This window comes from Cyprinodon variegatus, unplaced genomic scaffold (assembly GCF_000732505.1).
Source record: "Cyprinodon variegatus isolate N-32 unplaced genomic scaffold, C_variegatus-1.0 Scaffold704, whole genome shotgun sequence".
NCBI lineage: Eukaryota > Metazoa > Chordata > Actinopteri > Cyprinodontiformes > Cyprinodontidae > Cyprinodon > Cyprinodon variegatus.
Genome location: NW_015151157.1, coordinates 150,364 through 172,668, shown reverse-complemented (window position 1 = coordinate 172,668; position 22,305 = coordinate 150,364). Strand labels below are relative to the sequence as shown.

At 44.0% G+C, this 22,305-nt stretch overlaps 1 protein-coding gene across 2 annotated transcripts in view; it reads left to right on the top strand.

The window, feature by feature from the left end:
• Positions 1-158: 158 nt before the first annotated feature.
• Positions 159-22,305, top strand: part of dicer1 (dicer 1, ribonuclease type III) — a 27,803-nt gene continuing 5,656 nt past the window's right edge. The window contains exons 1-27 of one of the 2 annotated variants that reach the window (XM_015394694.1): positions 159-314; positions 2,630-2,685; positions 4,092-4,200; positions 4,315-4,524; positions 4,637-4,799; positions 4,880-5,010; positions 6,725-6,859; positions 6,942-7,102; positions 8,770-8,938; positions 9,033-9,505; positions 9,679-9,811; positions 9,887-10,129; positions 10,220-10,374; positions 10,448-10,580; positions 10,656-10,731; positions 10,818-10,957; positions 11,041-11,220; positions 11,316-11,529; positions 11,606-11,759; positions 11,839-12,021; positions 12,294-12,399; positions 12,478-12,653; positions 14,594-15,233; positions 15,353-15,505; positions 15,611-16,222; positions 19,958-20,213; positions 20,291-20,559. In XM_015394694.1, the coding sequence (XP_015250180.1) occupies positions 4,411-4,524; positions 4,637-4,799; positions 4,880-5,010; positions 6,725-6,859; positions 6,942-7,102; positions 8,770-8,938; positions 9,033-9,505; positions 9,679-9,811; positions 9,887-10,129; positions 10,220-10,374; positions 10,448-10,580; positions 10,656-10,731; positions 10,818-10,957; positions 11,041-11,220; positions 11,316-11,529; positions 11,606-11,759; positions 11,839-12,021; positions 12,294-12,399; positions 12,478-12,653; positions 14,594-15,233; positions 15,353-15,505; positions 15,611-16,222; positions 19,958-20,213; positions 20,291-20,559 (5,169 nt within the window). In that variant the 5' untranslated portion in view covers positions 159-314; positions 2,630-2,685; positions 4,092-4,200; positions 4,315-4,410. The remainder of the gene's footprint in view (positions 315-2,629; positions 2,686-4,091; positions 4,201-4,314; positions 4,525-4,636; positions 4,800-4,879; positions 5,011-6,724; positions 6,860-6,941; positions 7,103-8,769; positions 8,939-9,032; positions 9,506-9,678; positions 9,812-9,886; positions 10,130-10,219; positions 10,375-10,447; positions 10,581-10,655; positions 10,732-10,817; positions 10,958-11,040; positions 11,221-11,315; positions 11,530-11,605; positions 11,760-11,838; positions 12,022-12,293; positions 12,400-12,477; positions 12,654-14,593; positions 15,234-15,352; positions 15,506-15,610; positions 16,223-19,957; positions 20,214-20,290; positions 20,560-22,305) is intronic. The other variant, XM_015394695.1, reaches the window with a different exon arrangement.

Below are 22,305 nucleotides of genomic sequence, written 5' to 3'. Positions count from 1 at the left end.
CAAAGGCCTCAAACAGGCCCTTAATAATCTCTCTACGCCTCTGGAAGGCGTAGAGTTTCCGTCTGAGGCGGGTTGGTTTCGTACGCAGGAACTCTATTCTCCGTCACTTACGCACATTGACCCTGAAGCTAATGAGCTAGGCTTGCGCAGACAGCGTAGATTATTTAGCGTAGCTGAGGCCCAGGTAACGGAAGTGGTCCCCCGTGGACGATTAGCCACAAACCGGGACAACGAGCCTTGGTGGAAGCGGAGATATCCACGGAGGCGCTTTAGATATTTTTATTTGGGACAATCAGAAGGAATTAACTCCACGGGTGAGTTTCTGAATGTCTGTTCGTTGTTTTTGGAATATCCCGTACTTCATAGCGGCCCTGCTAGCTGTTAGCCCGCTGACATGAGGATGATGAAGATGATGATGATGGAAGAGCGTGGCGGTGCGGGGTCGTCCCCATGCTGCGGGATTCGGGGCCCGGTTTCTGGTCTAATCCTATCAGTTCGGTGAAACAAAAACACCTGCACGAACCGGATCAGACCAGAACCGGGTTAAGAGATTTAATCACGTTAGCAATGCTAACAGTTTGATACTGGGTTCGGTTGACCAGAGTTATGGTTCTGGTTCGGCTAAAAGCCTCTGTAGAAGGTACCAAATCGATTGACGGTTCCTGGTTCTGTTCCAGGTTTTGCCAAGGACGCCTAGATTGGTTCGGATCAGGGGCTCATGGGGCTACTTTAGGTTCGGCCCTTAACCTTGGCTTCCAATCCAAACTCTGTGATTTTAGCCCAAGATATAAAGCTGTTTATTTGTGCCTGAACATCATTAGGTGTCTAATAGGGGACGTCAGCAGGTAAATGGGTGTCTAATAGGTGATGTCAGCAGGTAAACACAAGGGCTCAGCAGGTGAAAATGGACTCAACCATTAATCCCATCAGATCTGTCAGTGATCAATAATCAGTGCTTTCCAAACATGGCCTGGAAGTTTACTTAGATTCAGCTGCAACTCTTAGATCAGCTACATTTTTTCCACAATGATCCAGTTTCCTGCAATGAATGCAAAGTTTGTTTCAGCCATAAAGCTGCTGTAATTCCTCATATAGAGGCGCATGGTTCTATTCTTCAGCCATAACAGTCCTGTTGATGAAGATGTACTGATGCCAGCAAAAAGCTTTGCTGTCCTTGCCTCACACTCTTTCTGCTGCATTCATCAAAAAAAAAAAAAAAAAATGCTTTAAGATGTTTTTTATGGATTTTGGAAAAGGGCATAGATCTCATGTAACAATGGAGATTTTGTTGTAATTTATCATATTGTTTTAGTCCAGCTGTTAAGTGGTGTTTACCAAAAAAAAAAAAAACAACTTCTCCATACATCTTTATATTTTAGAATAAAATTGGTACCAAATAAGATCAGATTTTGCTGATCAGGACTAAAAGAAAACCGGATATTGATAATTAGCAGGTGCTTGTTTGCTGCATCGTTATTATATATTAATATTTTATCGCAATAATGGTTGAAACAGAGATATAATGATAAATCCAATGTTGGAGCTTCTTTACCTGCAGATGAAGCTTTTATTGATTTCTGTAGGTTTCTAGGTTCCATCTAGATCAGGCATTCCCAAAGTCGGTCCCTCGAAGGGCTGTTGTCTTACAGGTTTTAGAGGTTTCTCTGCTTTAGCATAGCTGATTCTGATGATTGCAGTTCAGCAAAAGCGTGTTAATCAACTATCAATGTAATTAATCTCTGCTGAAGCAGGGAAAACTACAATCTGCAGGACAGTGGCCCTCAAGGACCAACTTTGGGGATTCCTGTTCCAGAAGCTCCTTTTTTTTTTACTCCCATTGTTTCTGTTTGAGTCATTATCTTCCTCTGTGTTTCATTAATCAAATTCCACTTTATTTGTCAGGTTTGCGCTTAAAATGTATATGCATTCTAGATAAGATTATACAAAATCTTTTTTTAAATACAGGTGCTGGTTAGGTGTTCAGTGACTGCCTGTGGAGGATAGTTTTGTTTTTTTACACAAATTTGTAGGATGAGTTTGGTAGTGAGTCATGTGTTCTTTTGGAAAGCAGCGCAGATTGAGGGAAGAAAAAAAATTCAATGAACTCCTAGATACTTCCAAGATATTTTCAGTCTGAAGCAACAGAACTGATGTGCTTATGGGTTTTCAAATTTATTTGTGAAATTTTCGGACTTATTACGGTTGAAATGGGTGTTGTTGCATTCAGGGTTCAACATTTGTTCGAACAAGATTCAGTCAGAATACCTCTGCTACACACCCCAACCATGCTGATCTTCAGGGTCGCTCTAGGAGAGTTTGTCTGATGCACTTAAATAAATATGACTGACAGAAAAACAGGCATTGTGTCACAGGGTGCAGCAATGCTGAAATCTGGCTGCTGATCCTCATCATTACATAAAACAGCCTGTAAATAATTAACCGACAGAACAGAAATAGTCTCGTTCTGCACAAGCTTCCAGAACCCCTGAGAGCAGGTCGGTCTAACAGCTGTGCTCTTATGTTCCTAACTGTTAGTGTTTTTGTTGCGATTTGTCTATAAAAGGTTATAATAGGTTTTCAAGAGGGAAATAAAGTGTGCTTCCTACGTTTACTCCTCTGTTTTTTGCAGTTTGTGCAGAGCTACAGGATTCAGTCGGACTGCTACCGTATGACTCATGCTGACAGGTGAGCTGTTTGGTTTGGAAATGCACAGAAAAATCCGATGATTTTTCTACTCCGTCTTCCCTGAGTTGCTACTTTTTCTTAAAATATAAAATTCTTTTCCCGATCAGTGAACGCCCCTCTGCTTAGCTTAACTAGGATGACAATAACACTCCTCAATATGGGCTAGGGGTGTAAATCACACCCATCATGGCGATTCGATTCAGTATCGATTTCCTGACCTAACAATTAGATTATTTTCGATACTCAAAAATACATCATCCTCTTTTTCATCCTCCACGTCTGTCTTGCCTACCTCTTCTTTCACCTCCGCTATCTCCACCATGTCTGTCTTGCCTACAGTTTATGCGACTGTGTGTGTGCATGCGGAAAGAGGGTAGTGGCTAAAGGAAGCGAGCTAGGAGGGCAAAATAGGTTTAGCGCCACTGCAGCACGGGAGTCAGAATTATGTCCAGGAGCAAATAGATAAAAATGGACAAGAGGAAGAAAAAAAGCATGAACTGATACTCTTGCAGACGTGTCGATGCATTGGATCATCAGCTGTTGGATCGATGTATCGGTACAAAACGATTATTATTTACACCCCTAATATGGGCGCTGTTGCTCAGGCTGCAGGGTTCCTCTACTGCCCTGAAAAAGATTTTATAGCTCTAGATAAATATACATGGAAAATAAGGTTGAACGTGGATAAAAAAAAAAAAAATTTTCTTTCATTTTGTTAAGTATATGACCTCTACGCCAATAAGTCTAGTGAAATTTCACTCTTGATCTATGTTTAAAATATAACTACTCAGTATTTTAGTTTTTGGCTGTCAGACTTAATCAAAAAAGACCCCTTTAACTTCTTGTTTTGTCACTAAATCCTTTTTAATTCCAGTTGAGTTTAATCTTGTACTACAATTTTTTTTTCTTTTGAGGGCCATTTTAAATTGATAAAACCTCAAGTTATTTAGCTCATAAACATTTCAATATCCATCCCAGCTTTCTTTCATCCAGTTTAGATCTGAGATTTTTTGCTGCATGTTTCGGACTCTTTATTAATTCTGTGCCTTTATTGCCTCAGCATCGCAGATAACCTTACCACATAACAGTAAACTGCTGAAGTAAAACAGGCTCTGATTCCCCTTCTGCTGTTGATTGAAAAAACGTATGATCACTCAAGAAGCGCGACTGGTGAAGATACTTTGAACGCCTATATTATATCTTCTAAGTTTAAATGAGATATTTTGCAGTTGGCTACAATCTTTTATCAGTAGGTTTTGGCTTTCTAAAATGTGAAGATTGAAAAGTCACGCACAAAACTGAGCTGGTTTTTTTAAATTTAAATAAAAAGCGTCTTTCTTCCATATGCTGAATCTGAGTGTGTGTGTGGAGTGTGTAACCACAGCTGTGCTCTTTGCTTCTGTTAGGTCGGTTTCTACCTAAATGAAGGAAAGCAGCAGGAGTCGATGAACAGAAATGTTATCATGAAGTCCACATTAAACGTTCTCTTCTCATCGACAAACTCAGCTGATACCTGTGAGTATTTTTCATGATGGAGCTGCTCGACCTCTGGCTCGCGTCCTGGACTCATCAGGATGTAGATTTTCTGTTTGCCGTTGATTCATCAGTGTTTTTTTACTCTTCTATCAGTAATCTTCAGTAAAGAGAAAAGGAGGAAATGAGTTAAGTGGACGTCTGGAGGAGCGCAGCCCCTTCACCTCCGCCTCCAGCTCAGCTCAGTGAAGCATGGCAGGCCTGCAGCTCGTCACCCCTGCTACTTCACCCATGGGGCCCTTCTTCGGTCTGCCGTGGCAGCAGGAGGCCATCCATGACAACATCTACACGCCCAGGAAATATCAGGCAGGACCTCTGTGTTTTTTCCCCTCGCATTAACTGCCTTCCTGCATTAACTGGCTCAAATATGGCCTGGAAATCATTGCAGCAATGCTAACCTTCATGTCTGATTCTGAAGGTTGAACTTCTCGAAGCAGCTCTTGAACGCAACACTATCGTCTGCTTGAACACGGACTCAGGGAAGACCTTCATTGCAGTACTTCTAACTAAAGAGCTCTCCCACCAAATCCGAGGGAGCTACCAGGAAAATGCCAAAAGGACAGTTTTCCTGGTGAATTCAGGTAAGCTGGTGTTCATGATCCACTCATCCTAAAGCGAAGGTCTGACTGGTTGGCTGACGGCAATTTTTTTTACTTTTTAGTGTCATCTGTAATTCAGCAAGCGGCAGCGGTCAGGACTCACTCAGACCTCCAGGTGGGAGAGTACACGGACTGGAAGGAGGCGTCAGCTTGGTCGGATCAAAGATGGAGTCAGGAAATATCCACAAATCAGGTGCACATGTTGGATCTTAATCACCCTCTGTTATAAATGCCAGGGTTTTGAGATGTAAAAAGGGACTTCAAAGAGAAATCTTGAATCTTTTTTCATTTATTTATTCAGTAACAATTTACCATGTTCAAAGTTTCAAGGTAACAAAATCACTAAAGGAAAGAAACATAAAGTAATAGTCCTGTTTCATAGATGTACACATCCTTAAAGTTTGTGGAAACACATTTATCTCCAGCAATCATTCTGCCTGAGTTTATTTTATTTGGTTGAACTTGGAGGAAAGTTAAAGGTATAGTGGAGGATTTTCGTAAATTTTTGAAAAGACCCGCCCTCTCCACCTAAAAAAATAAAACAGAAATGCACATGCTTTTCCCTTTTTCCGCTCGTGAGCGGGTATTGCTCTGGTGCGCGTGCGTGCGCGTGCCCGTTTCTCTTTGTGCTCGTTCTGTTTCTGTTTTGCTGTTTGTGTGTGTTTTGCTGGTTTAGTTTTCCTTTGCAGATTTGGATTTTTCCTTTTTGTCTGTGTCAGTCTTACTTGTAAGTGGGGGTGGGGATGTGCGGTTGCGTTGTGTTTTTTTACTGTATCCATATCATGATTGTGATTTAGGGTTAGGAGTTCTTTTTATTTTGTTGTTTTTTTTTTTTTTTTTTTTTTCTTTTTATGGTCTAGACTGTTTTTCATTTTGGATATATCTCTGTGCGCTGTACTATCGTTATGCATTTTTAGAAACAACAGCAAATAATAGAAGTAGAAAAGTTGCACTCCATCTATTCCTATTAAAACCTCATTCATTGAAAAATAATAATATCCCTGCGTTATAGATTCTGCAAGGCTTTGCATCAATAAATACTCCACAAAATCAGTGCAATGAGTGCAATGCAATACCTCGGCTCCAGACGTTCCCGCCCCCTCCGCAGACGCTCTGCTGCACCTCTCCCGAATTTTAGCTGATCGCAAACAGTGCCGCAGACAGGAGGCCGGCTTGGTTTGTTTTTATGACCGAAATTGCGGAAAACAACTCGTGAAGTTTGACCTGCTAGAAGAGCGAGGTGCGCGAGAACGCTGGGACCCTTTTTCCATCTGGATCTCCGCTCTTTTTGGCCCTCATGTCCCTCCGTCGTCGGACTGAACTCGCCCCCACTTCCTCACCGCCTCGGCCGTATCTAGACCCACAGTGTGTAGCACAGACCACGCTTCAATATTGAACATAATGTCTGTGTCAAGCTCACTGCAACACACTGCTATAAGAGTAAAACCAGGAAGCGAGGTAGGAGGGCAAAATAGGTTTAGCGCCACCGCAGCACGGGAGGGAGGATTACGTCCAGGAACAAATGGATAAAAATAGACCGGAGGAAAAAAAACCATGAATCGATTCTCTTGCAGACGTATCGATGCATCGGATCGTTGGCTGTTGGATCGATGGATCGATACAAAACGATTATTATTTACACCCCTAATTTACACATCACTTCCACTAGAAATAAAGGACAATTTAGAGCATGAATCTTAACAGTAATATTTATCCCATTAAAACATTAAAATTGGTCAAATCCTTGAATTCTTGACAGGCTTTTTCATAGCATCCAATCCTCCTTTTCTAAGGTTCCCTGAGAACTTTTTTCTAAAAAGGATGGAAAGCTGCCTTCACTCCTTTTGGCGACACAGAGCTCAGAGTCGCCATCAATCTGTCCTCTGATCAGTTATGTTGTTCCTCAGGTGCTGGTGATGATGTGCAACATCTTCCTCCATGTTCTGAAGAGTCGGCTCTTACCTCTGTCTAAAATCAACCTAGTTGTGTTTGATGATTGCCACCTGGCAATCACAGAGCACCCGTACCGTGACATCATGAAAGTAAGGCTGCTTCCAAAACCTTTAGCCGCACACATACCGGGCATCTGAGCTGACATGGGTTGTTCTTTTAATCTGTGTTTAGTTTTTCGAAGAGTGCACTAGTGGGCCGCGTATACTGGGCCTCACCGCTTCCATCCTCAACGGGAAATGTGACCCGTCGGATTTGGAGCAGAAGATCCAGAATCTGGAGAGAATCCTGAAAAGCAACGCTGAAACGGCCACTGATTTGGTGGTCCTGGACAGGTAGGAGCCACTTTTACTGATTATAGGACGGAACTACATCAAAAACAGACTAGATTTTATTGGATTACATTTAGATCCATTAGAGCCGGGATTCATTTTCCCTAAAAGAGGCTGTAGTATAGCTTCCCTGAGCAATAGGGAATTCGTTATTACCTTTAACAGGAAGGAATAAGGCCTCTTTAGAAACTGTTTAAATTTATTGAACAATACAGAATCAGAAACTGATGCTTAGAATCACCAAATCTAAACGAAGCTCCACCAGAAACTAGGTTCAAAACTAAAAGGGGAAATAGACTGGAAGAGATACAGCAGCAAAGCAGCTTACGCACATATGTTGGAAAACAGAAAGTTCCACCAGAGGCTGCAAAGCACGCTCCACAGCAACAGATTTTCCTGAGCAGAGAAGAAGTAATTTAATCAGTCATATATTGATACTTTTCATGGTAAACAGATCTGTAGGAAAATACTGCTATGATTCTTATGAGGGACCATGCAGGACGGACGTGTTTCTTTTGTGATTCCCTTTTACAGTGTTGCTTTACATCACACTCCCTTGCATGAAATTTAAAAATAAGTTCATCTAAGCTCAATGAGAATCACCTTTCCTTGCCCCCACCCTGTAATAAACCACTCCATAGTCTTTTATTTCCTTTAAAATATACTTTACATCCTGTTTTGTATTAAAATCCTTTACCTGTTCAGTTAAGAGCCATAACGTGGGACAAGCGGATATCACATTTAGGAAAGGCGCCTGTCAATTATTATTATTATTATTATTATTTGACTTGCTTTAGTTTGTGGGCGGCAAGGGAGACAAAAATCAAAACTATCCCGTACAAACGGGGACATCTAGGCTGTGTCTGAACGTCCACCTTAACCCCTAAATCCTTTAATCAATATATAGAGTGGTGACTATGGTGGACTTTATAGTGAACACAGTTAACCCACCCTTCAGACAGATGATCCCTACTATTCACTCTCTGTTGGTCACGTGACTGTGCCTCCAACGCACGGTGCCTTCGCCAACTTTATTTGTCACCGCTGTCAGGTAGTAACAGCCATGACAAGAAATCCCATAATGCTTTGCGAGGAGAGCTCTCCTTGAAGCATTCCCGGATACATCTATATGTCTATAGCTCGTCTAGTTACCATGGATGATCAGTACTTCTCAAGGTGCATTGTGGGAAATTTCCACTTTTTTATCCACTAGAAGTTCATACACTCATTTAAAATGACATTACCACTATATATGACCCTTTATACTGATTAGGGCCAGCATCTGTTGCAGCCCTAATTACTTTAGTATGTTTATGTTTTGTATATTATTTTATAGATCACCAAGGAGAACGCTCACCTCAGCATTCCGTCTTCTGGTTGATGAGCTTTTTGTAAGAGGAACTTTTGCCATCAGATGTTTTTTTTTTTTTTCCTTGCCAAACAGGAGCGTATACGCCCCTTAAATTAGAATCTCAACCTAAATTAGGAACAGTGTTGTGTAAATAATGTAACTGTCTAAAATGGAAAGCTGTGACACGCATCTCATGAAGATACGAGATGTAACGCATCCGGTGCATTTACTGCTTTAGGAGGAGACTGGTCAAATATTGGTGAATTGGAACCTCTCTTGCTCTGGTTTCTGTCGCACTAACAATGGCTGCATGTTTCAGGTACACCTCTCAGCCGAGGGAGGTGGTGCTGGACTGTGGTCCCTACGTGGACAAGAGCGGCCTTTCATCCCGTTTGCAGGCAGAGTTGGATGAAGCTCTCCTCTTCCTCAACGACTGTAACATCCATGTTTCCAGGGAGGACAGAGATCCCACCTTTATATCCAAACAGGTGTGAATCACACAAACATGCAGATTTATATTGGAAATAAAGACTGTTAAAATGTCTCCTGAGTGTTTCATCTGATTCCCTCATCTTGCTGTAGATCCTGAGCGATTGCCGGGCTGTGCTGCTGGTTCTTGGCCCCTGGTGTGCAGATAAGGCTGCGGGTATAATGGTGCGGGAGCTGCAGAAGTACATCAAACACGAGCAGGAAGAACTCAATAGAAAGTTCCTGCTCTTTACCGACACCATCCTGCGTAAGGTGCACGCTCTCTGCGAGGAGCATTTCTCCCCCGCCTCCCTGGACCTGAAGTTCGTCACGCCGAAGGTCCTGCGGCTGCTGGAGATCCTGCACGAGTATAAGCCACTGGAGCGACAGCAGTTCGAGAGCGTTGAGTGGTACAACAACCGCAACCAGGACAACTACGTGTCGTGGAGCGACTCGGAGGACGAAGACGAGGACGAGGAGGTGGAGGCCAAAGAAAGGCCCGAGGCCAACTTTCCTTCTCCGTTCACCAACATCCTGTGCGGGATCATCTTTGTGGAGAGGCGCTACACAGCTGTGGTTCTGAACCGGTATGATGATCCAGATCTGATATTCTCCAAGAATTTTCTTTATTTCCTTCTTATTTATTGAAAAGAGTACTTTTAGTTCACAGGATTAGCTGATAAAAGCAGTCAATGAGCTTCCAGGTTTACCACTATTTTTTTTATGTTTATGTTTTATGTTTTATGTTTATGTTTTTTAGTCTGATCAAAGAAGCAGGGAAGCAGGACCCAGAGCTGGCCTACATCAGCAGCAACTTCATCACCGGCCACAGCATCGGCAAGAACCAGCTGAGGAACAAGCAGATGGAGGTGGAGTTCAGGAAGCAGGAGGAGGTGAACAACTTTTCCTTTGTTGGACCGCTTACAGCTGTGACAGGACGGCTGAGTTAGTCCATCTTCTCCTCGCAGGTTCTCCGAAAGTTCAGGGCTCATGAGACCAACCTGCTGATTGCCACCAGCATTGTGGAAGAAGGTGTTGATATTCCAAAGTGCAACCTGGTGGTCCGCTTTGACCTGCCCACAGAGTACAGGTCCTATGTTCAGTCCAAGGGTAGAGCCCGGGCCCCCGTCTCCAACTACATCATGTTGGCTGATTCTGAGCGGACCAAGAGCTTCGAAGAAGATCTGACCACCTACAAGGCCATCGAGAAGGTATATTTTTGTTTTCTAAAGTGAGGAATATCATCTGATGGAGGAAAAGGACAGGGGAACTTCATGGTGCTGCGACTTTCCTCTGAGCAGATCCTGAGGAATAAATGCTCTAAATCCGTGGAGGTGGGAGAGTTTGAAGCGGAGCAGAGTATGGATGATGATAACCTCCTCCCTCCGTATGTGCTGCGTTCTGAGGATGGAGGTCCACGCGTCACCATCAACACTGCCATCGGGCACATTAACAGGTATCCTCCTCAGGTCTGTGCGATTGGATGGGTTCTAAAGGAGAACGAGTGTTGAAGCTCCTGCTGTCCTCAGGTATTGTGCTCGGCTGCCCAGTGACCCGTTCACGCACCTCGCTCCCAAATGTAAAACCGTGGAGACAAGAGATGGACGCTTTCAGTCTACGCTCTTCTTACCCATAAACTCTCCTCTGAGAGTTCCAGTCAAGGTACAGACCCTTTCCCGTAGTTTCTTAATGCTTGATCTCATGCTGTCCATCATACTGAGGGGTCTGTATGTTCAGGGTCCCGTCATGAACTGCGCCCGTCTGGCTGAGAAAGCTGTTGCTCTGCTCTGCTGTGAAAAACTCCATAAAATAGGTAAACCTCAGAGTTAGATTATCAGGAAGGCTGATTTGGATCTCTGCTGTTTGATTCGGCTCATCCTACTCTGCGCTCCTTCACAGGCGAGCTGGACGACCACCTGATGCCTGTGGGGAAGGAGACGGTGAAGTACGAGGAGGAGCTTGACCTCCACGACGAGGAGGAGACCAATGTCCCGGGTCGGCCCGGCTCCACCAAGAGGAGGCAGTGCTACCCTAAAGCCGTACGTCTTCTGCCTCTTTTTTCAGCCCAGTCCTCTGAAGTTGGATCAGTAACCTAACGGCGTTGTGTCCTGTTCTTCGACAGATACCAGAATGTCTGCAGGACAGCTACGCCCTGCCGGAGCAGACCTACTTCCTGTATGTGATCGGGATGGTCCTCACCACGCCGCTCCCCGATGAGCTGAACTTCCGTAGGAGGAAGCTGTACCCCCCCGAGGACACGACTCGATGCTTTGGCATCCTGACAGCCAAACCCATACCCCGAGTGCGTCTACATCCGCACGCTTCTCTTTCCATGAATCTTGCTATGTTTCTCCCCTCTCTGGGATAACCGCGATTCTACATCTTCTTGGTTTACAGATCCCTCATTTCCCGGTATACACGCGCTCTGGGGAGGTGACCATCTCCATCGAGCTGCAGAAGTCGGGCTTCACACTCAGCTCGTCCCAGCTGGACCTCATCACCCGCATGCATCAGTACATCTTCTCTCACATCCTCCGTCTAGAGAAACCTGCACTTGAGTTCAAGCCAACGTTGGCGGACTCGGCTTATTGCGTTCTACCTCTGAATGTCGGTGAGTGGTCCTCCTCTTCCTCATACTATACAGTCCCAGTCGGCATCCTAACCTTATCCCATGTCTTCCACTTCAGTTGGAGACTCTGACACTCTTGATATGGACTTTATGTTCATGGAAGACATTGAGAAGTCAGAGGCCCGAACAGGCATTCCTACAACTAAGTACACCAAGCAGAACCCCTTCATCTTCAAGCTGGAGGACTACCAGGATGCTGTGATCATTCCAAGGTACCTCAGTTTTGCTCTGATTGTTTCACACCCTGCAGACAGTAAAACGCTGAACAGCTGTCGGCCGTCTCCTCCTCAGGTATCGAAACTTCGACCAGCCTCATCGTTTCTACGTCGCTGACGTCTACACAGACCTGACGCCGCTCAGCAAGTTCCCATCGCCGGAGTATGAGACCTTCGCAGAGTACTACAAAACCAAGTACAACCTGGACCTGTCCAACCTGAACCAGCCGCTGCTGGATGTAGACCACACCTCTTCAAGGTAAGCAGGACTCAGACTTGATGGGTTATTCTGAGAAGCTAAGTGAGTTTAAGAGGCAGAGGAAGCTCACCTGCCGCCCCCAGTTCCTCAGACTGACTACATATCTGACCGTCTTATTGACAGGAATCAAGTGACTTAAGTAGCATTACCCAGACTTTTGGACTGCTGACAGCACAATAAAACCTCATTATTTGGATTTTAAAACTGTTAGAAATGCTGTTTTTTTGCCATCTTGGTTGGGCCTCAGTTGATCGGGTCTCTGCTGTCCTCAGACTGAACCTGTTGACGCCTCGACACCTGAACCAGAAGGGGAAAGCTTTGCCTCTGAGCAGTGCGGAGAAGAGGAAGGCCAAGTGGGAGAGTCTGCAGAACAAACAGGTAGATCTGTTCAGCGTTTCGCTTGTTCTGTGAGTACTGCAGCTTTCAGCCTGTTAACCGTGGATGTTCTGGTGTCAGATTCTGGTTCCGGAGCTGTGTGCCATCCATCCCATTCCGGCCTCCCTGTGGAGGAAAGCTGTGTGTCTGCCCAGCATCCTGTACCGCCTCCACTGCCTGCTGACGGCCGAGGAGCTGCGGGCTCAGACTGCCACCGAGGCTGGAGTGGGGGTGAAGAACCTCCCCCCTGACTTCAGGTGAATCAGCAGACCCAGTCATCTCTGTTGCATCATTTAGGGTTAATAGCAATTGTTCTTTAAAGCGATTATCTTGGCGTTTGAGCTCATACTCTGCAGCTGTGAGAGGAGAACTAGCGCCACCTGATGCTCATACTTCGGGAATATTGAAAACTTATAATAATATACAAATTTTCCTATTTATTCTGCAGATTTTTTTTTTTTTTTTTTATAGAACACAAGCATAGATCACTGAAACTTCAATTTATGTCCTATAGTTATTTAACGGTCATGATATCTATGTAAGGCTGCTCTGAACCCTAACCCATTACGTCCAGACAAACAGTATCTATGAGGTTCAGGAGTGTCAACCACAAATACAGAGTGAGCCAAAATTAAAGGACAAAGCTGAGGCCTAGTGTTAATATTTATATAGGAATATATCAGGTCTGCAACTTTGCTATCTGATCAGTAATCAACCATTGATGTGAATCTGTGGCTAACATTTAGCCCCCAGGTCTTCAGGGCTTACCACCTCAGCCCATCCCTTCTCAGGTGCTAGATGTGTTGGTGTGGAAACCAGAATTATTTAAATTCATTAGAAGGTCATCTGGGTTAAAACTGTAATTCAATCTAAAACTGAAACCTTGCAAAATGTTTTTAGAGTTATTGCTCACTGTGAGGGACCGAGATGAAAAGCATGAGGAGTCACAGGAATTAATTCAAAAATAGTTTTTTTTTTTTTTTAACCCAAAAAATAAACTTACAAAAAATACATGGGTTCAAGTCATAAAAAAGGCCAACCAAAAAGAGAAAATTTAACTCAAGCAAACTGTGCCCAAACTAACTGGCTACATAAACAAACATAACTGACCTAATAAAGAAATGACACACAAGGGTATATAAACCCATTGGCTGATCAGACCATTAATACAATAGGGGTAATTCAAACTAAACAAACAACCACACATTACAAACATTGGCAGTACAGTTAGGTTTGGCAAAAAACAAATCTATATCTTCGGAAAATGAAAACACATCAACCGCAAAACAAATCCTAAGTGAAAGATGCAAAAAATGAGGGAAGGAAAATTCAAATTCCCCCCTTTAAGCTGCACCTGATGGAACAGTCCAATTTCCCCTCCTGCATTTAGCAGATCTGAACCCTGGTTGCCATCTTTGTCTGGCCAAACTCCTAGGCACCATAGGTAAGAAACATTAGTGACAAAAACAGAAATATGAATGAGTGCAAACAAATACAGTGAACTAAATGTGCACGCTTACAAATAGAACACATGCATTTGAACTAAGAATAAAGTTTTATTGCAAACTAAAGTATGTGTATGGATTAAATAAATAAAGGTGCATGTATAGTCCAGACTTAAGGTGTGGCCATGGGTTTTGCCATCACACTCGCACAGTAAAACATTTTAGCCGTCTATTTCTGTTGTAATAAACTATATTCCACAGTCCAAAAAACTTTTTCTCTCCTTGGTTGGGTGTGTTTTTGTACAGATGCATTCATTAGTGGAGCGTGATATGGATGTGATCACCCTTTAGTTCTGCTGGTGTGTAATAAAATCCTATATTGCTGTGATGGCAGGCATTGGCAGGGTCTGGTGTGTGTCGTTTTCTTTTGATGATACCCTTTGGTTCTTTTTGAGGTTTAGGTAAGGATAGTTTGTTGGCAAATCAAATCTTCCGCCTCAATCCGAGACCTTCATTTGCAAATGATATAAAAAGCAAGTGAAATTTACTTTGGTGTTGAAGAGAACATTGGTCCTCTCGGTGTGTCTCTGGTTTTGTGGTCCTTCTTGAACCACTGACTCCCACAGCTTATGAATCTTGCACCCAAACCTTGACTGGGCTTTAGTTGCTAATCCTGTTCTCCCTGTTGATTGGGCAGTTATTTTTTCTATCTCTACTAACGTTCCATTAACTTGCTTCTATGTTATCTACAGGTATCCAAACCTGGACTTTGGCTGGAAGAGATCCATTGACATAAAAGCGCTTAGCCCCTGTCCCGAATCCTGCAGCGAAGAGGCTGAATGTAAGCACCAAAATCTCACTTTCTTAGCACTTCCCAGCAGTCACCAGGGGCCACTCCCGGCCCCTGCAGACGGGCCCTGCACTGGGAACCTAACAAATGGCACTACCGTGATCAATGACGGCCACAGAGACGAGCACCTTCAACAACTTGACAGTTGCCAAGGCTGCGACGGCAGCTCTGAATGGAAACACGACGCTACCTCAGTTCCTGCGCAGGCCCCCCTCAGCTCAAGTCCTCCTCAGCCCAGCCATGAATGTACCTCCAGGAGGACCTCGCACCACATTAATGAAGCTACCTCAGACTGCACTCGTACAGCACCTTCCCCTGACCTAACCGCCGGGCCCCAGGCTGTGGACTCCCCAAGGAACCTGGGCCCCAACCCTGGCCTCATCTTGCAGGCCTTGACTCTGTCCAACGCCAGCGACGGCTTCAACCTGGAACGGCTCGAGATGCTCGGGGATTCCTTCCTGAAGCACGCCATCACCACCTACCTGTTCTGCACCTACCCTGACGCGCACGAAGGGAGACTCAGCTATATGCGCAGCAAAAAGGTGCGAGAGACCGTCGTTAGCCAGTCTATTAGGTTCCACTAACCAGAGCAGATAAAATGTTTAGCTCTCTATTCCAGCATGAATCTACCAGAAGCCTTTCATGGTCTTGTGTCCCTCAGGTGAGCAACTGTAACCTTTACCGTCTGGGGAAGAAGAAGGGGCTTCCCAGCAGGATGGTGGTGTCCATCTTTGACCCTCCTGTGAATTGGCTGCCTCCTGGATACGTGGTGAACCAGGACAAAAGCAGCTCAGACCGAGTGGACTCTGAGGAGGTTGGTTCTCCTTCCTGTTTCTATAGAAACTTGCTTGGGGTGACACCAGATTGATGTTGGCCATGAGGTTGACTCTCTTCTTAATGTTTCCTGTCGGTCATCCAGGCGAGAGAGGAGCTGGTGTCCAACGGTAGATCCGGGAACGACTTTGATGATGAGGATCGGGACGACGAGGGTGAGGATGTGGATGAAGATGAGCTGATGTTGAAGGATGAACCAAAGGATGACGTCAACATGGAGGATGACCTGGAATACTACAAGGAGCACATCCGTTTCATTGACAACATGCTCCTGGGGTCCGGGGCGTTTGGAAAGAAGATCTCTCTCAGCAGCTTCGGCCCCCCCACAAGCCCAGCTCCAGGCTCCTCCCCTTCCATGGACTCCTCCTATGATTGGAAGGCCCCCAAGAAGCCCGCCCCTCACTCCCACTGTGGTTCGGCGGCCGAGGAGTTTGACTACAGTTCGTGGGATGCCATGTGCTACCTGGACCCCAGCAAGGCGGGCGAAGAGGACGACTTTGTGGTGGGGTTCTGGAATCCATCGGAGGAGAACTGCGGCACGGAGCTGGGAAAGCAGTCCATCTCCTACGATCTGCACACAGAGCAGTGTATTGCAGACAAGAGCATCGCCGACTGTGTGGAGGCTCTGCTTGGCTGTTACCTGACGAGCTGTGGGGAGAGGGCCGCCCAGATGTTCCTCTGCTCGCTGGGCCTCAAGGTGAGACAGAATATCTCAGCCTGGAGATGCCTCACACAGCAGGAATAAATATCAAACCTCAGAAAACTCACAGATTATTCAATGCTTTCTCCTGTTTCACTGATAATTATCCTCTTCAGACGAAAAAGAAAAACTGGGTTAAAAGTACGTCTGCAACTAACGATTACTTTGCAAATCGATTCATCTATCGATTATATTTTCGGTTAATAATTGGACAGTAGAAGGTTCCTTAAAGAAGGTTCCTCTTCATGAAATTAGAAAGTACTGCCAATTACATATTTATATATTTTTTAGTATAATTTTGGTAATTACTGCTCTAAGTGGGACATTCTGTCAGCTAAAGGTACGCTTAAGAGTCTGCACTCCAGTTAATCGATTACTAAATTAGTTGACAATTATTTAAATAATCGATTAATCACAATTAATATAATACATTTTTTCAGCCCTATTTAAAGCAAATTCATCAGTGTCCCAAAACAGTGAAGAGTTGAACAGAGTTCTTTGGTTCGTTATCAGTTTCCATCCCAGCTCTAGTTTTTTCTTACCTTAATCTGTATATTCATTCATATCTCTTGTTTCAGTGTAATTTATTGTCTGACTACTTCCTGATCCAGAGTTTTATGCTTAGTGTTTCCTTTTTAGGACATTTGGAGGGGAAAAAAAAAATCTATTTTGGCCATATATTTCGATTTTTTTAAACAATATTTTTCCCATAAAACAATGGGGTGCAACATACTACTATCACAACCCCCTTCTGTAGATGCCGCTGGGTTTTTTTTTTCTTTTCAGCGCACCTCCCCAAACAGCATGTCTACTAAAACAACAAATAATTGAATGATCAATATCTTCTGGTGAACATATACAGACTGTTCTTTCTTATTTATCTTTATATTTAATTTTGATATTTGCTGAGTAGAATATCGTAATATACCGTAATATCATTGTGTTGTGACCCAAGTAGGGATGGGCAATTGATTGCATTTGCAGTTTAATCCCAATTTAAGGAAATGCAATCTTCAAATCGCAGAGACACCCAATTCTGGTCATGTTACATTTTGCAAGACTATCAGACAAAGTTTTTCTACATCTTGGTCCAGGCCATTATTGGAAGGAGGCCAGAATTAGAGGCAGGCGTCTATTTCTATTTGATCTGAACAGACTACCAGTGGAATGAATAAAAACGAGATTTTGTGTCTCTTTGAACCTATAAAATACTAGGTTCATTTATAGAAAAAGTGCAGTTACCATAACGGTATACAGAACATTATTCAGACATCTGCACGGCAATACTAAAAGAAAAAGAAGCAGAATGGAATCTTGGTCAAACTGTCTTGCGAAACAAAGTAAAAAAAAAAAAAATGGAAACTGTTCTGCCATCACAGCGAAATTTGATTTGAGGCAGGCTAAGTGGAAGTAGGCTAGCAGTATCATATATTTCAAGGGAAATTCAGAACAACGAAGGTCAACGAAATTCTGTCATTTTTTCAACGCTGACTGGTTACCACCAGACCTACTGGTAATCACATGTGTCTTTCAGATCAGAACGATTGTGTAAGGCAGTGGTCTCCAACCCTGGTCCTCAAGATCTACTGTCCTACAGATTTTAGATGCATACCTGCTTCAACACAGCTGAATCAAATGATTGATTACCTTTTCAAGCCATTCATTTGATTCAGCTGTGTTGAAGCAGGGATGCATCTAAAATCTGTAGGACAGTAGAGCTTGAGGACCAGGGTTGGAGACCACTGGTTTAAGGCCACTACGATCTCTGTGTAAGGGTGGGACTTCCAATGCTAATGGCTTGGATTCGTAAGCAAACATTGCCCCCCTGTGGTACTTGTATGTTACTATCACAAGTTGTTGAGGACTGCCCAGGAACATCGTTGGTTCTAATTATAGCCCCTGCGATTATTTACCTCCGCCTACAGCGAGACCGGCCATGATTAGAGACCCGGCTGCTAACGGAATACAGGCCAATATTAGAGGATTTAGGGCACATCCAATTAGCTGTACTATGTTTAAAGTGGGTTTGTTTCCATGAAAAATGAATTAAGCTTCCTGCTAGCATGAAAATTTAAAGGGCAGAACCAGTTTTGCTGGTGTGCTTCTCCACCGTTGGTCTTGAATTTCTAGGGACGTACAGCGCCAAGGCGCAAGAGGGAGCCTATTCGAGAACTCACGAGAACTTCCTTGGCGCTGTCTGGAGTGCTTATCTTCCAAAACAACAATGGCGTGTCTGCAAGATATCACGATCACAGAGATGGATCTAGAGTTGCAGGACATCGAAGAGGAACAGGTTTTGTTAATGGAGCGAACTCGATTAACCTTTCATCGTAGTTGTCCTTTGTAGTTGTTCCTCGGTTTTTAAAAATGTCGCACCCAAACACCGAGTTGAGAAGGACGACAACACAGACAGCTGGAAAGACTGTGCGGGGGGCGTGATCGCAGAGACAGATTTGACGGTTGCAGAGGCTATGCGTCAGAAGCATAAATTGGCCTGAAGCATGCAGGTAGAAGTGAACACTTTTCCAAACAAAGGATAGAATAAAGCAGGGCATACACTGCTTTATTTTCTATTGTTGCACGCAGCTACAGCTCAAACTAAAAGTTCACAGCTCAGGATTCCTGTTCTCACACTGTGCAGCCCGACTCTCTGATGCGACCTTACGACGGCCGACTGAATTTAAAAGATGTTTGATTTTCTCCCAACCTTACGATTCCTGATTAGAAGTTGGTCGTGAGTGTCTAATCTCCCTGTTTACCCCCTGTGTACTAAACGAAGCAGGACGCACGATGAGGCTGAAAGTCGGCTCGATCGAAAAATTCTCACACAACTGGAGAATGGGACCCAAAAAGGCAAAACATCGTACAGTGTATACCCGGCTTAACGTCCTGCAACTTTGGACTCTTAATTAACAAGCTTTGAAGGGAATGAAAAAACGGAAACCCTTGATTAACACATCAACATGCTTGGGGTTGGTGCATAGGGAAATCTAAATAAAATTGCAATATTGGTTGAAAATAATCACAATTTTGATTTTTGGCTATATTTTTCTAACCTGACAACAGCCAGATGCATGTCTCGCTCCGCCTACTGTAGCTCCGCTCACATACATCTGGGAACCCGCCATAGGAATTGCCTTTACTGAAGGCTGGGCCTTATCAAAACTCCTTGCATATGATTGGATAAGCCAATTGTCTGTCATCTTTATTGACGTGCTATTTCAACCACTCACACCGAAGCTAACCCGTGACGCTGTGAGAGGAGGAGCCATTTGGTAGATCAAGCTCTTGCCAAATCCGGTCGGGAGAAGGGCGAAAACATCGTTTCCACCAACAAAAGCCTTCAAAGCATTTCTCTGATGTTCTTTTAATGAAACAATATCAGATAGATTGGATAACACAGAAGAAATAGCAGCATCAATGCTAACGCTTGCTTCCTCAATGCGAGCCGCCATTGTTGTTGGAGTCTCACGGTCGCTTCTCCACTCCAGGACACACCCGCCCTGCGTCTTGATTGGACAGACCATAAATTCGGTTAGGGAAATCCCTTTCAATGAGCGGGTTCCCAGATGTATGTGAGTGGAGCTTGGCGGAGCGAGACATGCATCTGGCTGTTGTCAGGTTAATATTGTTCAGCCCTTGACCCAAGTATCAGGATGCGTATCTCATCGCTCCATCCTGGCCAATACTCACCCATATTCCTTTGTTCTCTCCTGATGCTGTTGTTGGCAGGTGCTGCCGGTGCAGAGGGGGTCTCACACGGCAGCGGTGGTGCCACGAGTTCTGACCTCAGCCGTGGAGCTGATGTACGGCTGGTTAAAGATCCCGCCTCGCTGCATGTTGTCCCACCCTGACGCAGAGCGGACGCTGCAGCACCTCATCTCTGGCTTTGAAAACTTTGAAAAAAAGATCAACTACACATTTCAGAACAAGGCGTACCTGCTGCAGGCCTTCACCCACGCCTCGTACCACTATAACACCATCACAGGTCCGGTTGGCCTTATTGGGTAACTACCGCTCGCCATGATGCTGATCTTTGACACCGGCTGTCTGCTGTGTCCTCAGATTGTTACCAGCGGCTGGAATTTCTGGGCGACGCGATCTTAGACTACCTCATAACGAAGCACCTTTATGAAGACCCGCGGCAACACTCGCCTGGAGTGCTGACCGACCTGCGCTCGGCGCTCGTCAACAACACCATCTTCGCCTCGCTCGCCGTGAAATACGACTATCACAAGTTCTTCAAGGCCATCTCTCCAGAGCTGTTCCACGTCATCGACGACTTTGTGCAGTTCCAGCTGGAGAAGGATGAGATGCAGGGCATGGACTCTGAGGTGAGTGAGTGAACACCTGAGGCCTTCAGCCGGAATCTCAACTCTCAGCAAATATCTGCTTCATATTCCAGAGGGTTCAGGACCGAGAATAACAGACATTTGGATTCAATTTGCCTGGAAATGACGAATTTGGCATCAGATCTGCTTCTGTTGTTCCTGAGAAAGATTGTTCTGCCTCAGGAATAGCAGAAATAAAAAAAAAAGTAGAAAATATGTGGTTGTGTTTGGCTCTGTTTTTAATGATTGTCAGTCACTTAAAACAAAAAATAATAATTTGTCTTCCTGTTAGTTTATTTTCAGTCTAAACGTACAGATCAGAGCATTAATCTAAAGCTAATGGGTTAACCACACCAACATTTCAAAACAATCATCTATTTGTTCTGGAGCCAATAATGCTCTAACATAAATCTGATGCTCATTTAAAACTCAGATCAGTGTTTAAAATCAAACCATCAAATGGTTGCATTTTCTCACTGCAGGCAAACTCCTGTGGCAGCATCCATTCCTCTCGGAGAGAGCAGTTTGTAAATCCACTGAGCTAGTTTTCTTCCATCACATCTGGGAAACAGAAAAACAATCAGCTTGTTAGTGCAGTGGTTTATTGTTTGATTAAAAATCTGGGAACTACACTTTAAATCAGTCATTTGCAGACATTTCAGTTTTTCCTTTGTTTAAATACCAACACGTTTTACCTACAAACATGTCAGTTCAGCTTATCTACATGTTTGCAATGTTAATATGCGTGCAGGACATCAAGCATGTATGATATGCAGCAAAGTTTATGACAGTTTTCTAAACAAGCAGCATATGATAAAAAAAATAAGCAAATATTAAGGAAAAAGCCAGAGCTCTATCATTTAATAGATGCTCTTATATTTATTATTTATTATTTATTTTTATGCATCCTGCTCCACTCTCCTCTTCTCTTCTCACCTTCTCTTCATTCTACTGTCACTCCCTCTTCTCGCTCACTCCTAACGGCATTATCCTTTACCTCTGCATCAACTTCATGATCATTAGTGGCTCTGGCCTTCTCATTTACGAACATTAACATATTTGCAACACAGTTATCTTATAGGAACCAACAAGGAGAACACTTAACACCAACAGGAGTTTACCCAACTAATCTGCATCTTGAGCTGGAAGAGATAGCTGTATATTAATATAGAAATATCTTTTAAAAGTTGATCACACACTCTTCTGAAATGTTTTCTTCCCCGTTTTCCTGTCCAGCCAGTATAGATTGACAGGAGTTTAAATTGATAAAGCAGATTTTTTTCTGCCTGTACCCTCAAACGTTTCATTTTGCACACTTGCTGAATAGTGCACTAATTTTCTCTGTTCTGCTCATCTCATTCTCCCTTCATTCCAGTACTTTAACCTGCTCCTGTTTCCTTCCTTCTATGGATGGAACGGTTTATGAAAACCGTCCGAACCGCTCGGTTCGACTGTCTCGGATCGATTCGCGTGTGTTACGTTCGGTTCATGCGCTGCTCCTTTTTCTCATAGCAGAAGCGTTTACACTCCAGAGCAGAAGGTGGCAGTACTGCGACCAAAGCCAACCACCAGTAGTAAACAAGAAAAAGATGAAGTGAAGCAGCGTAGCCGGGCGTAGCAGAAAAAAATCAGTTGTTGTGGAAAATTGTGTGGGTATGGCAAGTGGGAAAGAACAGGAGTTGGAAGACGCGCCAGCAGCACTTTATAGGTCTGCTGTATGGGACCACTTTGCATTTAGAGTGACCTACG